Source organism: Cyprinus carpio, chromosome B2 (genome assembly GCF_018340385.1).
Source record: "Cyprinus carpio isolate SPL01 chromosome B2, ASM1834038v1, whole genome shotgun sequence".
Taxonomy (NCBI): Eukaryota; Metazoa; Chordata; class Actinopteri; order Cypriniformes; family Cyprinidae; genus Cyprinus; species Cyprinus carpio.
The window spans coordinates 15276602-15295802 of record NC_056598.1 but is presented as its reverse complement, the minus strand read 5'-3'; the positions used below and the strand labels follow the sequence as shown (position 1 = coordinate 15295802).

The 19201-nt window shown below is 35.1% G+C and overlaps 1 protein-coding gene across 1 annotated transcript; it reads left to right on the top strand.

Moving 5' to 3' along the window:
• The first annotated feature begins 12200 nt into the window (after window positions 1-12200).
• LOC109106093 (claudin-11-like) lies at window positions 12201-14470 on the top strand. Its single transcript, XM_042718283.1, has 3 exons — window positions 12201-12638; window positions 13098-13262; window positions 13660-14470. The coding sequence occupies exons 1-3, from the start codon at window positions 12413-12415 to the stop codon at window positions 13914-13916; spliced, it is 648 nt and encodes a 215-aa protein (XP_042574217.1). The 5' UTR covers window positions 12201-12412; the 3' UTR covers window positions 13917-14470.
• Window positions 14471-19201: the final 4731 nt, after the last annotated feature.

Sequence of the window (19201 nt, the reverse complement as noted above, 5' to 3'; positions counted from 1 at the left end):
AACATGTTAAAATATACAACATAACTGTGTATCCTCTATCAATATATCTATGTAAATAAATATAAATCACTTATTCTCAGTTTTAAATATGTAAGTGTCAGGGTTATTATAGTAAGCTACAAGTAAAACCATTAAAAATTGAAAACCATTTTCATTACTTTAAAAATGAAAAACTTGATCTAAAATAAAATAAAGTATTTTAAAATTTGTATTTTATTTCATCTAACTGATAATACAACATTAAATAAAATCTCGAAATAAATGAAATAAAAATTATTAATAACCATATAGACATACATTTTTAAAAATACACATAAAATAACTAAATCTTAAACTAAAATTAAATGAAAAAATTTAATAAAATTACACTACTATTACTACACTGTCTAATACTAAATTAACACTAGTGTTCTCATTTGAAATGTGCCTTTGTTTAAAATGATTATTATTGTATAGAAATTCTATTGCTTATATTCAAACAAATACCCATGTGTTTTAAATAATAATAATTGCTTTTATTATTATAATATGAAAATTGTATTTTATGTGATCATACTCAAATTGACACATGAATAGAAATGTAAACTATGCCATTTGAAATTATTTGATTGTGTGTTTAAAGTTTTGTGAAACTGAATGGACTACTCCACAACATTTATTTTACAAAATATGAATCAATCATTGCTATCTCATCCTTTTAGGTCAGCAAATTTAATAAACTTGGACTGCTACAGCTGATTACATTTCTTATTAATGATGATCAAGCGCCGGATACATCACAAGGCTGCTGTATCTGCCTCTGTAACGCTCCATCTTGATTTTTTTTTTTCCACTAATGCTTTCTGAAATCAAATTAGGAACAACCTGATTAATCTCACCCATTATTTCTGTTTCATAATTTCATGCACTTGGAGAAAAAAAATAAAACTGGAGTTGTCCCAAGAACCCACGCTGCTTCATGATTGAAAGTACAAAAATATAAAAATAGTTTTGCTAAAGTATTTCAGGAGCTTGAAGAATTAAATGAGTAAAATGTGGTCACAGAGCCAAGCTGAATGAATGAATGAATGAATACTTTATTTCAACCTGAACCTCTGCCAAAAATGTTCCAAATGAACAGATTCACCAAATTACCAAAGTAATTTCAATAATGGATTCTGTTCCAAAAAAGGAATCAATCATGTTTTTTTTTTATAGCATCCACGTTTTATGACGGCACTTGACTGGAAGTAGGACTCATAAAGATTGTGTTTGATCTGCGTTGGGTCATTTTTTAACACATAAACATCTTAAGAGCCTATCACTCCTCTTTCTCTATGCAGAGACCAGAGCAAGAACTCTGCAGACAGCATTTGGTTGTTTTTCTATCGCCGCTCTACTCCCAAAAGCCTAAGTTCAAGGAGCACATTAAAAAAGTTCTTTACATTTTCACGAGTCAAAAGTTTCTGCAGATTTCGCTGCCCCAAGATGTTCCATCTGTCCTTTACATCCTTAAATATCATCACTCGCTGTACTGGATCACTAAATCATCTGAACTGCCTACTCATCCAAAAGGAAATTCAAATGATTTGAAATAGGGTGGTGAATCACTTCTCCAGAGAGAGCAGTCATGGCCAAGTCTGACATCATAGCCAAGTTCAGCTGATGGCAAAAAATGTTCTGCCCTCTGTGACCTTGCAGGGTAAAGTCATCCTGACCTTTCAGAAGCAAGATAAGCAACAGAACAGAAATGTGTTTGAGTCTGCACTAACATCTTGTACTAAAGGAACAGCTCACAGATAAATCCTTTTGTCATCATTTTTCACCCTCATATTGTTCCAAACCTTGACTTTTTTTTTCAATTACAGTAAATGGGTACTGGAGCTTTCAAAATTCATAAAGAATGCAAAATCACACCATTCATGGTGCATGGAAGGAGCGACCAGAATGTTTTTCAAAATACTTTAATCTCCTTTAGTGTAAAGATCTTTGCACATGGAGTCTGAAATTCTCATCTGAAATTTTGCACGTTAAAAATAAATACTCGTGTTGTGTCAATCATGTTTACATACTGCCTCCAAAACTTTCCTCCGTCATAAAAAAAAATTTGGATCAGGTTCGATTTTTCTTTTTACATCTGTAGCAAGCATTTTCATAGGAAAGGATGACAAATATGAAAAAACGCAAACGAAAATTTCAGACTTAGTGTGAAAGGACCTTGACAGTGAAAAAAGTCAAATATGTTCAACTTGTCAAAAATACACTACTGTTCACAAATTGGGATTCGGGAAGACTTTTTAATGTTTTTCAAAGTCTCATGCTCACATTTATTTGATCAAAAATACAATAAAAAACAACATTCAGCGAAATACAACAACAACACAAAATAACTCATAAATAAATAAAAAAATCTCAAAATTTAATTAATACCTGTAATGGCTAAGCTGAATTCAGTGACACATGATCCTTCAGAAATCATTCAAATATGCTGAACCTTTCCTGATCCCACCCCCTCTCTCTCTCCCACTTCACTTCCTGTCTAATCTACACTATCCTATCTTAATAAAAGGCAAAATGCCAAAAATAAACCTTAAAAATAAAATGCTGATTTGTGTTCGAGAAACATTTCTTATAATCAATGATGAAAACATTAGTGTTGCTTAATATTTTTGTCATAAATAATTTTTGTGATTTTTTTTAGAAATTTGAAATAAAGATTTAGATTTTTTTTGTAACATTTTAAATTTCTTTACTGCACTTTTGATAAATGTACTGCATTTTTGCTTAATTAAAGTACCAATAAAGCGTATTAAACACATTTACCCAAAATAAATGTAAAGAATGGAAATTCAAATAGAACATTTAAATTGGAAAATATTTAATTTCTGTAGCCAAAATAAATATATTCTAGTCATTTATTTATTTAGTGGTACAGGAATGATTACAATGTTAATTTTTAAGTGAAGTATTTCTGTAATGAAAGACTGTACTGGAGAGGTACTGTAAGTCACAAAAGAAAGACAGTGGAGGAAATTTCATGGAACAGGATTTATGCGCAGTATGCTAGCCAAACAAGTGCACAGGTTACAAGCATGCACACACTTCCAAGGATAAGCACCTTAAAGAATACGAATAAATTTTCAATGTTCCCTTTGATGTCACTGTATCTTTGGGGTAAACGTTGTTTGCATACCTCAGCAGGGTTGTTTCAGTAAGGATTCTTAACATGCAGTGGCTTTTTTCCAAGCTGCGTGTTTGTTATTCCTGGCATTGCCCACACCACGCCACAGTCTCCCAATCCTTTGGTGATTAGGCTGTTGATATCAGCTGCTTAATGACTTCCTGCGTTTGTGTGGGACCTGAGAGGTGTAGATTTAAGCTTCTGACAGTGGTGAGGGATGGATGAAGAGATCGAGAAGAGCAATTCCTCAGCAGAGTGCTGCATCAGGGGATTGTACTGCCAAGGACGGTCAAATGCACACTAACAATACTAAGGCCTTGATTTATAATGTCAGACTTACAATGTAAATCCAGAGGTTTGGTAACCTTTTTAATGCATTTGGCTCATTAATGTCTTTACAAAGAAGATTCACTTTATAGAAAATGAATCTCAGGAGACAAATTGAAATACTTTATGGTCCCAGAGGAGAAATTCAATGAAACTTTTGCTAGAGAGATAAACCACTAAAATGCACATAAGCAATCGATGCACATAGCAGTCTTGCTTCTAAAAATGAGTACCCCAAAGTTTTGAACAATATAAATATGTGACTTATATATACTGTATATATAATCATATTTTGAAGAATCTTCTGGCTTCTTTATATATTTATGGAATGCATGGAAAACGCAACCAGAAGATTCTTCAAAATGCTTTAATTTCCTTTTATGATGCATATTTTTTTTTGCGTCATATATATATATATATTTTAATTTAGGGTCGGTAAGATTTTGTCATGAATATTTTTCAAAGAAATCTCTAATGCTCATCAAGGCAGCATTTATTTATTTATTTATTTGAAAAAAAAAACGATGTCTGAAATAGCTTTACAATTTTAAATAACTATTTTGAATTGTAATAATTTGAATATCACATGATCCTTCAGAAATCATTCTAATATGTTGATTTGCTCAAGAAACAATTCTTATTATTATCAATGATGACTAAAGTTGCTGCTGCTTAATATTATTTTGTGGAAATTATGAGTATTTTATTTCAGGATGCTTTGATGGTAGAAATTTTAAAAGAACAGCATTTATTTAAAATCTTTTGTAACATAAATATAACTGTCACTTTTGAGCAACTGAATACATCCTTGCTAAATTAAATAATGTATATACACAGTATTTTAATGCTTTAATATGTTTTATACTGTTCCTGTAACATTCTGAGTGATCTCAAACAGTAAAACTGACACAGAAAACAAAATATTTCTAATTATTTTATATTTTCAGAAAGTGTGCATTTACCCAAGTTGGAATATTGTGTTTTTAACAACTTATACTGTAGTTATCGCAATACATTCCTAATGAGCTCTCTATGCAGTACAAGATAGAATGTGCATTTCAATGTGCATTCTGAATTGTTTATCAGTTCAAGAACATATTCTGTCCTTTTACTTATTACAATACACACTTGCATTACAAGTGAAACAATTGTTATCAGTAGAGAAAAATGTACACATGTTGGTTAAGTTTTCAGGCAACACGAGTTAATTAATAAAACAGAGCAGCAGCGGAAGGAGGCAGGCAGTGTAATTTGAGTTTAATCTCTAATGTGAGGAAATGACATTCAGAGTTATTCTTACCTCCCTGTTTCCATCCGCCTTCGACAGGAAGCTCAGAACTTACTGATATTAAGTCTTTCTTTTCTAAACGACTTGAAGCCTTGTGTTAAAATGATCAAATATTGATGGATCATATTAAAACAAGATTATTGCTAAAATAATAAATCTCTTAACAACCCTTCGGTTACAGGAAGCCAGAAGAGGAACTCCTTAAGAGAAACACAGACGTCAGAGTGGCATGACAGATTTTCTAGACGGTTTGATATGCTTGAGGAAAGATGTAACTTTTTTTTTCTTTGATCCGAGAATAACTTTAGTGTTGACAAGCGGGTAATGGTTTTAGGTTTGACTATGACAAAATGAAGTCACATCATGCTTTCATATTGTGCCAGAGGCTTTGGTTCTTCCCTCAGCTTCGTACGAGTTACCAAAGCAAGGATTACTGTCTCAGTTGTTGACAGTAAAATATTTCAACCAGACTTACTGTATTGTCGACTACGGATACAAACCTGATACTAGGAAGCTATCGCTGAGAACCAATGCAATTGTTTTGCGCCTGTCAAAGTGAACAGAGAGCCCAACCTGCGCTGTAAATGCCTTGTAGGATCTTCTCAGATTACTATGTCACAGCAAAAGATGAAAGAACAATGAATTACAAATAAAACATTTTCCCACAAATAAAAAATGGTGACAATTTGCTTATCCACTCCCTGCTGGCAGAGATGTATAAACAGACATGTGGATGTTAAGCAGAAGAGGATATAGGCCCGGGAATAACTGTTTAGTTATCCATGGCATACCCACAAGCGGTTTGTTGTCTCGTATGCTGAGCGAAACAAATCGCTGCATTATATGCAGTGGAGGATGGCAGCGGTAAATCTGAGGCTTTGAAAGAATGATGAACACACAGATGAGCGCGCACAGACTCCACGGAGGAAGTGCATCCTGGGGTTCTGTCTCTAAACGCCCACTGTGCCCCCCATTAGCAATGAGTTGTAGTTAGTGTTCATTAGGGCACAGATGCCTCTCTGTGGGCTGGTGGGAGCTGCTAGTCCTGCACATTGATCACAATGTGTTTGGGAGCTGCTACCTCCAGTCCTGCCCTCTGCCCACTGTGAGCTGTAAATGTGACTCTGGGAAAATCAATCGTCCGAATTATTTCTTTAATAATCCTGAGCAGGTTTCCAAGTAAAGGAAACAAAAACGGTGACATGTAGATGGTAAAAGGTCAAATCTGAACATAATGTTTAAGGCCAGACTGAACAAAAAGACTGTCAGCGGAGAAAGATGGAAATGGACAGTGTAGTTATGTTGTGCCTGATGAAGACATGACTGGTCGAAACATTGCACTGTTTGGTCATTTTTGAAGCCTACTTTCAGTGTGAAGACATTTTTTTTATTTGTTTATTATTAGTTACATCTTTACCCTTTTGACTACAACCAAGTCCTACCTCAAAAACCCAGCTGAAGGAGTTTACTAGTTACAACAAGTTAGCAAGTTAGCAACAAGCTAGGCTATTTAACATAGCTTGCTTATCTAGGTAGCGATACAAAAATATGAATTGTGTTTATATATTAAGCTAAATAGTTCACAAATTTAATTCACAAATAACTAAGTCATGACATTTAATTGTTATTAACAATAAACAAAAAAATTATCGCAGTTAGAAACATAGGCCTACTTTTCACGCCATCCGTCTTCACACTCTGAAGATCGTTTTTGTTCATTTTAGACATGAATAAATTAAGTGATTTTCGCAAGTTGTTGACACAGGAACTGCTGCAGTCGGAGCAGTCTTTGGTACAATATGGAAATGTATCGTTCAGTGCGATTTGTGAAGAATCTGGTCAAAAAGAAAAATGATTTGTTCATGAATCGGACATTGTTATCGCGTTTCTTCAGTGCTCTTCTCTGATTCTTCAGTTATCTATTTCTTCAGTAATCAGTAAAACTAAAGCATTTAGAATGTAGCAAAATAAATAAATTTCTCATTAACCTGACTCTTCTCCAGCGACAAGATTATGTCGGTGATGACTTGAAAACAGCATCAATTTGGTCAGTCTAATTCGAGAATGAGATTGAAGTATATTATAAATACATTTTCATAGCCTATATTTAAAATATTTATATTTCATAGTCTATATCTTAAATTTAAATGGAAGAAAATATATTTTATACAATATATGTAAATATATTTTGAAATATATTTTACAAATATATTTAAATATTTGATTTTGGCTGCTGTTTTATATTTTTCACAAATATTAAACATATGTAAATATATATATATTTTCCATTCGTATACTCTTGACTGTGTGTACGCACTCTTTTAGTGGTGTTTGTGATTTAGCGATACCAAATGGCCAAGCAATAAAGTTAACATGCACTTTTCATTTAGGCTATTAAACCACTTTTAAGTAAAATATGCATCAGTAAGACATGTAGTTAATCATTCAGTATATATTTAGCATTCATTCAGGTGCAAATACTTTGTGTTAATTTATTTACAAGAATTAACTGCCTATAAAAAGGGGTGTGTCCAGTGTTTTAAGAAATTGAGACAATGGGTGCACTAACGCTATTAGAAGACCTTGCCAATGATACTATAAGGAGGAAACGTGTTTTTAGGGATCGTGAGGATTTCTTGGCTCATGATGATGATTGGCTTATGAGCTGATTTCAGTTCCCGAGGGCCATCCTCTTGGAATTGTGTTCTGAATTATGGCCAGTATTGGAGAGACCTTAATGAAGAAACCATGCTCTACCTGTTCCTTTGCAATTACTTATGACATTAGGCCACTTGGTCACTGGTAGGCTACTTTTTAAAGGGAGTTGGCAGACAGAACACCTTAATCCGCCCCTGTATCCAACAGTAGTGTAGGGAACAGGCTACAAACAGGATGTGTGCAGGATGGATGGATACTGTCTTGGTAAGACAGTAGTGTGCATAAAAATTCTTTGTAATCATGTAACGTTTTAACATACTTTTAAATGTTGTACCTCTCAGGTTACCCCCTCAGAAACTGGCTGCTCACTCCACTTAACAGACCCCAGACTGCGCAAGACATTGTTGCACACGGTTGGTGGTCGAACATGCTATTGATCTGCTGAAAGGATGGTGGAGGTGCTTAGATAGGTCTAGCGGCACCATACTGTACAGCCCTACAAAAGTACATAGATAGATAGATAGATAGATATAATATAATATAATATAATATAATATAATATAATATAATATAATATAATATAATATAATATAATATAATATAATATAATATAGTTTTAAACCGTAAACCTTTAGTGTAGAAATAAAACTGGTCTGCATTGCAAAAACACAATGATTAAAAATACATCATATGAGGCATGAATATAATTTCACATATACACATAATTAAACATGAGCTTAATGTTCTATGCATTTTTTAAATATATTTTCAAAATATATTTCAATATATTTATGTGAATATATTACATTTCTGTGTGGGCTACAGAAAAAAACAAAAACACATTTTTGTTCACCACTGTTGCTTATCCTAATCTATATGTAGCAAACACATATTTTGTGTTAAAGAGTCAGAAAACTTTCAGCTAGAAGGGAAGAGGTCAGACACAATAAGCAAGTGTCCCATCACGAGAGAATATATTTGAATATAATGAGAGACAGCGCATGAAATTACACATTTATTTATAGGATGGCTCCTAGTGTCTAAATGCCATTTTGTCTGAATAGAGTCTAAACTAATGTGTTCTACCCATAATATAAGATGAATTGCCAGTAGCGTAAAATAGATCAACGTTATGTGTGATGTTGATTGTTTAATAAATCTCCTCAATGACTGGTTCTGCTGCTTTTGATATTGACACTTTATGACTGACATTTTCTAGTGCAGTCAAAATCACACTTAGATACTCCTGATGAAGATGGTGAACTCTATCATTGAACACTGCATCAGCTTTAAAAACCATATCATTGTCAAGTCAAAATCAATCACTGCAGTGCCATTGAAGACTGGTGTCTGTATCTGCCTGAGGAATATTCACAAGCAGTTACTGATGTCTCTCATCTGCTCACAACAGTGCTGCTGCCCATATATAAGGACTGAGGGATGTAACTCAGTGCTAGAGATAAAAGCCTCAATGATTTGATCACATGTCTCTCCTCCTTAGGTGATATAAAGATGTCCGGGTCCACCCAGCAAGGTGCTTACACAGCACAGCTCAGTTATGCAATACATTTAGATCATCTTGCACTGTCAGGCCGATTTCAGGGCCCATTTCATTAGCTTAATTTTCATATTCCAATGCTGCCATGTTCCTGAAGCAAATGATGAATTGCCTGAGTTCTTTGTGAGGTGATTTCTATACAGCCCCCTGAGGATCAACTGAATGACTGATATAGAGGAACAAGGGTGTTTCTGACAGCTTATTACATCCACAAGCAGGGGTCTAATAAGGTAAACAAAAGAAGACCTGCATATTCAGTGAACAGCCATGAATGCAGGAAATACCAGATGTTATCCACTTAATACATTCCTGATTAGACAGAGTGGGAGGACTCTTGAAATGAATGAAAAACTGCTATTGTTATTCAGGTTATGGAACGTCTCCACAACAGTGAGGATGAACTGCAAGGAATGAAGCATTAACTAAAGATTAGATTAGAACATGCTCAGAATATTTGAAAGAGATTAACATAAACAAGCAGAGGTCAAGGTCTGATTGTCATTCAAGCTTGTCTTAAATATACATAGGCCTGTTTGATGCTTTTTTTCACCTTTATTTATTTAACCATACAGATACAGTATGTAAGGAAAAATTGATGACGGGCTGTTGAATTATTATTATTATTATATTTTTGCTACACTTGCCACACCTCAAGACATTGTTCAGATGTTTCATTTCAAGACATTTGTCAAGTTTTTGTCCTTAAAACATTCATGTTCATAGGAGTAATTTCTTATGCATCTCATCCAATGCCTCTGTTGCTTATTCCAAATTTTCATTTTAGAATGAGTAATGGAGGCTTGAGACACTGATATGCTTGGGGGGAAAAAATGTAATAATAAAAATAATGTCTACACACTGAAAAAAAAAAGTAAAATAGAAAAAAAATTAAAACTCTTTTTGTAGGTTTTAAGGACTTTTGAAATCAATAATTTGGTGAACTATATGGAACTGTAATGTGTTCAAGACCTGCTTGGAACTACTTTAGCTGTGTGTTTCCTGAAAAATAATTGTACATTTTTGTCAACCAATATAATTAATTAACACTTTTCATTCATTAATAACTAGCTAACCTGGCAAATGTCAGTAGGATGAATAGAAATAATAAAGCACACCTGGATAGCTGATAGGTATTATCCTTTGTGTTTGAAGTCAAACGAGTCCCCCTAGTGGATGAACGAAGGACACATTTCACTTCAAGCAGAGCAGACAGAGTAGGTACCTGATGGTTAAATGTATTATTTGATGTTGGATTATTGTTATGTGGACTTTGTAATTGGATACCACGTTCTTTACAAAGAAGAAGCCCCAAGAGAATGTACTGCACATCACCAAATGTCACATATAAAAGATACAAGAAACAATTTGTCCAGCAACCCTAGTGTAGAATAAATTTAGAAGCAGATACAGATCAAACAGACACTTCAAAGACCTGCATCGTGTCTCTTTTCTTTAACAAAAGCCCTTAGGCTTAGGGCTTACAAGGGTGTGGATTTAGGGTGGTTCTACAAAGTGGAAACTATTCTCTTTGCTGCAACCAAAACACTAAGGTCATACATAACATAGCATTATAACTCTATTCTTTTGGATTTATCTGCAGCTTTCAACACTGTTAGCATCCACACTGGCAGTGATATCTAAGTCAACTCTTTGTTTTGTAGTCTTGGAAAACAGGTCCTACCAAGTCAGCTGGATAACTCGCCCTCGCCCTCGACCACCTACATCCTTAATCACAGGTATGGTACTTCAAGGATCAGCCCTTAGACCCCCTTTTTTGACCATCTACACCAGATCACACAGAAAACTCATCCATTTCCCAATGGAATGCTGCTGATATCTCTATATCCAATTCCCCCCTCTGTTTCTTCATCTGCAATCTCAGACAGGATCGCTGCATGCCTCGTGATTTATCAGCTTGGATGATTAACTCAAGACTGAGCGCCGATTCCCTCTAGCCAGGATGTCCTCTATATCCATCATAGGTCACACAGTCAATGCATACATGATTCAGAGCTCACCTTCAGTGACCACTTTACAATGACTTCCAGGTCCCGCCACTTTATGCTTCATAATATAAAAAATAATGTCTATGTTAATATCTTAAAGGAATAGTTCACCCAAAAATGAAAATTAGCTTAAAATGTACTCACTCTCACACCATACAGATGCAGATTTGGTCTGTTCATCAGAACAAATTTGGGGAAATTTAGCATTAGATCACTTGCTCATCAAATTCAATCCTCTGTTGTCCTCTCACGTTAAAATCCACCAACATATTTCTTTGGAACTGGTTTGGACTGTTTTGGTTGTAAATTGTACTTGATCTGTTCATAGTTCCCTCTTGTTTTAGGCGAGACAACTTTTTACACTGATATTTTTCACTTGTATTATAACTAGAGACAGTGATTTGATGTTTATAATGTCTTGTTTCATTTTTAAATAATAAATAAATAAATCTAATATTCATTTTAGATACACATATAAATGTGGACTCGGTCCAAACGTATCAGTGTATACACCTTTTAAAGTATCTACTGTATATTTTAGATTCATACTGTAAAGTTTACAAGAAAAACAGTAACAGAAAAACATAGGGGAAAGAGCATCTATTTTAATGTCGTTAAAATACTTTTTATAGCTATATATTTTGGAAAAAACATGCATTATGATATTTATTATCAATTTGTATTTATTATCAATTTGTTTTCTTTATTTTTTTAATACATAAAAACAATTTTAAAATACTATTATACTGGATTGGATATTCTCAAGTATAAATTAACGCGATTGTTGCACTGTATTATTGTCACTCCGGCAGGAGAAGGTCTGCTAAAACGTTTTTGATTAGTTCTCAAATAAATAAATAATCTTCACATCTGAGAAATTAGCCACCAGAGGGCAGCATATATCACACATCCAACAATGACATGATGAAGGCAGAGGTGCTGCACTGGTATCAAAGCCACTTGAGCAAATATAACTCTTTACAGTACTTGGCGTATTGAGGAGTCATTTGTAAAGCGTAATTCGTCAGTTTTACACATTCTATAATTGTCCTTTAGTATTACATTACAGACTATAAACATGAAAGAAGAAAAAGAGCAGAGAAAAATAAGAGATAAGGAGTAACCTTGGGAAGTGTCTGTACTCGTGATTGGCTGACAGTTCTTTTGTCTCTGTAGTTCCACTATAAAAGCTCTGCTAACGGTTCTCTCATGTTCTATCAGCTTGGAATACTGCGCACCACAAGGATCTACAACTCATCATGATTTTTACACAATGGATTAACATACCTGGATATTACCACCTATAAATTCTGCCAAGTAACCTGTCTGGTTTTTAGATTTTTTTTATTATCAACTACTTCAAAGAGTACTTTTCCCCCCAACTATTGGACACATTTTTGCGCACACTGTACACCATGGCAAATACTTGCTTACAATTCACGGGTTTTGTGATGAGTTTTCTTGGTTGGATCGGGCTTATCATCGCCACTGCCACTAATGAATGGGTAGTCACTTGTAAATATAACATGAACACCTGTAAGAAGATGGATGAACTGGAGGCCAAAGGTTTGTGGGCAGACTGTGTGATCTCTACTGCGCTGTATCACTGCATCACACTCACGCAGATTCTCGAGCTACCAGGTACGTGTAAAATAATACATTAATAACAACACTTTTCTTTTTCTTGTTCTTTTTTACAATTACAAAATAATGCAGTTTCGATATGTAATACATGATCATAACGAAAAATTACATATAGGCCTAAATAGTTTATTAAAATATCAAACATGAAATAAGTAAAATTTGATGGTGTAAAATGTGCTTTTAAATAATGCATATAGGTAGATACGTTTTATGTATGTATATATATATATATATATATATATATATATATATATATATATATATATATATATATATATATATATATATATATATATTTCAACTATAGCATCTTTACCTACACTATTTTTGTATGTGTGTAGGATATCTCACAAATCTAAATATAGTTAATTAATCTAGAATGTGTTTAATTGAATTGTTTTAGTATTATGAAATCGAGAATAAAATGTTTCTGTTCTTTTATTCTTTTTTTTTTAGCGTACATCCAGACATCTCGGGCGTTAATGGTCACAGCTTCGATTCTCGGATTGCCTGCTGTCGCGCTCGTGCTCATGTCCATGTCTTGTATTAACCTCGGAAGTGAACCAGAAAGCGCCAAGAACAAACGATCAGTGCTCGGAGGAACCATAATACTGCTGACTGGTAAGCTTGTATTTGTATTGGTAAAAAATTAAGCTCATGTTACGCTCAGAAAAAGTACAATAACATACCGTCAGCATGGCTCTTAGTAATCTGTAGTGAAGATGTTCGCTAAACATACCTACTGTTCCAATGAAAGAAAACGTATCATTTCTGTAATGAGTCTCTGAGGACTGAACCTATTTCGTCAATATTAAACTCTTATATATTTAAATAGCTTTAAATATTCTCATATATAGCCAGATTTCCTTTAGGTTAATACATCTGTAATTTACAAAAAGAGCCAGGACAGTTGTTTAACCCTTCTAATGTGTCTTTCTCTCACTTATATTAACGTCATAATGTAACATATAACAAAAAAGGCTATTATTTAATGTTAAGTGTGTTTTTTCCTTCTCAGCTTTTTGCGGCATTGTCTCCACCGTGTGGTTTCCCATCGGGGCCCATCATGAGAAGGGCTTGATGTCCTTCGGCTTCTCCCTGTATTCGGGCTGGGTGGGCACGGCACTTTGTTTGCTGGGAGGCTGTATGATCACCTGCTGTTCAGCGGACACCCCAGCTACATACACTGAAAACAATCGATTCTACTATTCCAAACAGGGCCCCGCTCATTCCGGCCCTGCCTCCACTAACCACGCCAAAAGTGCTCATGTTTGAGCCTCGAGATTGCTTCTCAGATCTGATTTCTACTCTTTTTTAGCTCTCTCTCTATTTCTTTCCACTGTTTCTTGTTTCAACAATGCCTCTATCTACAGTGGTGACTCTTTGGATAGTTATCCTATAGCTAAACTCTGACCTTTTGACATGGCAGCAGGGTTAGTCACCCAAATGTTACATAAGAAAGGACAGTAACTGGTGAAGGACCTGCAATGAAGGATTCAGTGTTTAAAGGGTCTTCTACTGATTCTGCTCAATACAATATACCATTCTAAGTCCTATTTTTGTAGTGAGAAATGAGTTTTTGCATTTTTATATGAATACTAACAGGATTGCCAATGTTGTTTTTATTCTAAATCTTTGTTTATTTCAGTCTGTTTGTACAGCTATGTTTTTGTTTTGAACAATTTCAGACCATTTCAGAATAGCCGCCCAAACAAAACTACACCAAAACTGGACCAAAGCAGTAATTATTTAGCAATATTATTTATTGTAATACTTGTATGCAGTTTTTATTAAGTTTGTTGTAATAAACAATGTTGTCCATGTGAAAATGCCTGTGAAATTGTTTTTTGATTATAGGTAACAAGTCATTTTTATAAATAAAACCCTCTGTGCTGGGAAACTGAACTGAATTGCTCTCCGCAGGACTGTATACTGTTCGAGAACGCAGCGTCTGCTGTCAGATACCCAGGCAGGTGTAGTGCATCATCATTAAACCTCTCATTCATTCTCACTAAAAGCACTCGAGACGCACATACAGTTCAGGCACCCAAGACATGTACGCATATCGATTTCTCTTACTCCAATGAGAAACTCGCCCCATTATGACCAATGGGCAACTCAATGACTGGCAGACAGCGCTGATTAAAGGTTAACGGTCACATGTGGCCATAAAGGAAGATTTATGCTCTGGTTGCGACGAGTCTCCGTCTTTGTTCTCTGGTTGGGGTCCTTGCACTGAATGCTTCCTGTTATTCATGGAGTTTCAGTAGGCATACAGACAAAAAAGGCTGAGGATATAAACAACACGTGAATGTTTTTATACATTGTGTAAAAAAGAAAACAGAAAATTTAACCACTACAGTATGATTTATCTGTGTAGGTTGATGTTTAGATGTCAAATATTGCTTTTCATAGAACTTATACGTTCAGTCTTTGGTTAGAGGTAGATTTGGGGTGAAGAAAATTCAATGAAAAAAATGTTTTGGAATCTACAGTATTTTTCTTTTCCAGATATGGCTGCAAATAACAACCTAAAAGCAGAAGGGGAGACAGATGAAGCAGAGATTGACTTGAATTAGAAGGAATCAGGAAGATGAAAAGTTATTGTTAATACAGCCTTCATTGGAGAGAAGTTGTTTAGCACTTTTTTTAAAGGGTCATGAAACACTAACACATTTTAAGAGGTAAAAAAATACGGGTGTTGCAGATAATATACATGGTACTTCATCTGAAGAGTAAAGTAGATCATTTAGAAATTTTTGGTCTATTTTAGTATGTGGTGTCATGAACAAATGAGTCCCCCCTAGCATAAATGTGTCCGCCTAATGATTGCATTGGCTGAAAGGCCTTTTAATGTGAGCTCTATTCAGTGCCTGATTAGAAAACCTACACACTTGGCTCATGCTATACTGTATATTGTCTTAATTACGTTAATATGACTCTAATTACCTTTACATTTTTTTCTAATAATTTCACAAAGCTATCCACCTTTTTCCTCAACGCGGAAGTAAGCCTGTGGGTGAGACTTCTGTTTCATTAGCCGCTATGGGTAAATAACGAGGAGAATAACAACATGCAGTAAACGGTAAAACTGTTTGCAGTACAAACCAGTGTGTTCTTAATTAAGATAACAGATTAAAATAATATGATGGGACACATCAATTGTCAATATCAAGCAGCAAACAGCTAAAAATAGCTGGACTTAAATGAGACCGGAAGCTAGACCCATAGAATTTACAAATGGCGGCGCCCAGTTTTACGTTAGGAAAAAGGTGGATAGAGTGTGAAATATTCCTCATTCTTTAACTGCTCAGCATACTAGCTTAGCATACCACTAGCCTGCTAGCCTGCTAGATTAATACATCTATCATCTTTGATAATTTAAGAACATGCAAATAATAAAATAAACAAAAAATATTAAATTAAAAATGCGTTTAATAAAATCACCTGTTGTACAATATAATAAATACTATTCCCAAGTGTGAACCCATTTGTTAGGGGGAACCCAGCTATTCATGGCACCGGATTTGAAATCAGTAATGAGTCAGAATCAACTGGATGTGACATTTTTGTAAACTTAAGTCTATGTCAGACGACTGTTTCTGCACCTACTTCAGTGTAAGTTTCAAAATTTATGAAAACTAATAAATGGTGGGTTTCATGACCCTTTAATATTCTTTGTATAATTTAAGAAAGGATATATCAGCATTTGTACAAACATATGGCAACTTCATTCACTAGTTATCGGGGGCAGCTGTGGCCTAACGGTGAGAGATTTGGACTTGTAATCAGAAGGTCGCAGGTTCGAGTCTCGGTGCTGGCAGGAGTTGTAGGTGGGAGGGAGTGAATGAACAGCGCTCTCTTCCACCCTCAATACCCATGGCAAGTGCCCTTGAGCAAGGCACTGAACCCCCAGTTGCTCCCCGGGTGCTGGATCTATAGCTGCCCACTGTGTGTGTTCACGGTGTGTTCACTTCTCACTGCTGTGTGTGTACACTTGGATGGGTTAAATGCAGAGCACCAATTTCGAGTATGGGTCCACCATACTTGACAAATGTCACGACAATCAAAACCACATCAAAAAGTGCTGTAGGGGTCAATTTCCTGCAAGAGAATAATCATATTTCTAATGTGAAAATACAGCAACCATGACTCGCTTATTTTAGCTTGACTGTGTTTTTCTTGGAAAACTGATAGTAGCTTAAAAATTACAAAATTGTGTATTGTGTACCTAATACACCAGTAAAAAAAAAAAAAATAATAATAATAATAATATTTTAAATCTCACAGTATGAGACTAACCTTGAACTGACTAGAAAAATATGCAGTTTCCAGAATGTTCTGAAAACACCAAAAGGCTTCTTACAGGAAATTACTGATACTTTGAGCAGCGAGTTAATATCACCTTTTGCATAAGGATTAGGATGTGCTAGTATTAAAGCAACTAATATGTTTGCATAAGCATAAAAGTGCATAATATTTACATGTTTTTAAGCATATAAGGAAAATTTAACCATCTACCATACACCATCAAAGCATTTACCGTCATCTTCACATCCAGGATTAGCACCAGGATATTTTGCATCACAAAAAACGGAGGCTTCCCCTTAAAACAGATGACGTACAATATAAGGACATCACATTTAAATCTGATTCAGGCTGATGACAGATGACACAAATGATGTCCTATGAGTGCCTCATAGGAATAACACTTATGAAGACCCTCCCACAAAAGGAGTGTGCTTCAGGTTGTGTCGATGTTTGCACCATACAGACAGACGGGTCTGAACTGTATGAACTGAACATAACAACATGCTTTGAGATCTCCAAACCATATTGTAGTACATCGACCACCATTGCGGCAATGATAATGGAACAGTACGTCTCGATCTGTTCATCTCATTCCTCTGCATAGCCAGCGGCACCCCTCCCAGTATGACCATGTTTGTTTTGTGCTCAGGTACGACCCTCAGATCGCTGTTATTCTAGGCTCAGCACTCCACCCCACAGGAAACAGAGCAGGCCTGCACCGCTTACACAAACCACCCATGTGAGCATATTTATAACCTCTGATTTCAGGTTGTGTGAGACCGCCTTAAAGTGAAAGGAAAACCAAGAGTCACACTTATCTGATCTGCAATAAATGACTTTCATTGTTGCATGGAAGCAATATTAACATCTCATTACACAGTGCAACGGGAGAGCAAAACCACAAGTAGAAGTAACAATAAATAGATTCTTTAAAAAAATCATTGAAACCAGAATACATCCACTTCATACCAAAATATACAGCAGAAACAAAGATCAGATTTGCAAGGGAAGCCAATCTCCACATTTCCTGAACAAATACCAAACAAACTATGATAGCAGGAAAGATAGTTCACAAAGTACAAACACTGTACCTTTTCTCAGAGACAAATAACAAATAGTAGCTGACTTTAAAAGCAATAGTGGAAACATTTTAGATTTTTTTACAGACAGATTTTTAATCAAATTTTTCTTACTTAAAAGGACAGTTCACCGACAAATGAAAATTATGCCATTATTTACTCACAAACCTGACTTCTGGTAAACTCAAATGAACTGTTTTTGTCTATACAATGAAAGTCAATGGGATCCAAAACAACATATTTGAATTCTGTTGTATAGACAAAAAAACATTTTTCTAAATATCTTACAGATTTGGAACGACATGAGGGTGAGTAAATGCTGACAGAATATTCATTTCGGGGTGAACTATCCCTTTAAAACTTTGCCCTCTTTAAGTCTATTCTTATGTGCTAACATTTATTTAAATCACAACTACGAAATCAAAATCCAAACGTCTCCAGTTACGTTTTTAGAAAGAGCTCATTAAAAATATATGCTTTCACCACTTTTCTTTAGAAGTTCTTCTGAACCCACAAAACACCACCAGCAGTGGCTATACTACCCCAACAGAGAACCTGAAGGTATGAAATGCCTGTAAAAAAATACTTCTTTTCGATATTTCGCGTCTCCACACTGATATATGGTGTTCTACTCTACAGAAGTAAAATGGTGTCTTTTGTCGGATACAGTAAACAAAGGTTGCAGACTTTGGCTTGCTTTGTAAACAGAGGCCACTCGGGAACAGGAGGGTTTGGGGGTGTACGGTGGGCAGGCTGCTACCCTTGTCTCTCAGAATGCTACATTTGAGTGTTACATCAAAGTCTTTCAACAGTCACCACACATGCAAATACTCACAAACATAGTTTTACTCTGGGCCCGTTTGTTCTGAACATGCTACACATTCAGCAAAATGCCACGGCAAAGACAAAGAATCACATCATAGACCAGATGCAAGGAACAAACCAACCCAGGCCCCAAAATTAAGCTCTATAGACCTAATGGAACACAATTTACACAGATTTTTTGTTTTATAACGTTTTATAAATTTACACAGATTTTTTGTTTTATAACGTTTCAACATATTTGAGGGAGACATTTAAAGCAATGTGGCATGATGTGCTCAGTGGATTTTGAATACATGTGGCCTTCCCAATGTATGGATTTGAGGCCTGGCTTGGTTGTTTTTTCGC

Excerpts from the sequence above, each read along its gene's own strand:
- LOC109106093 (XM_042718283.1), top strand. The coding sequence starts at position 12,413 with ATGGCAAATACTTGCTTACAATTCACGGGTTTTGTGATGAGTTTTCTT. Across the intron at positions 12,639-13,097 it reads GCAGATTCTCGAGCTACCAG|CGTACATCCAGACATCTCGG; the intron begins GTACGTGTAAAA and ends TTTTTTTTTTAG. Across the intron at positions 13,263-13,659 it reads AACCATAATACTGCTGACTG|CTTTTTGCGGCATTGTCTCC; the intron begins GTAAGCTTGTAT and ends TTTCCTTCTCAG.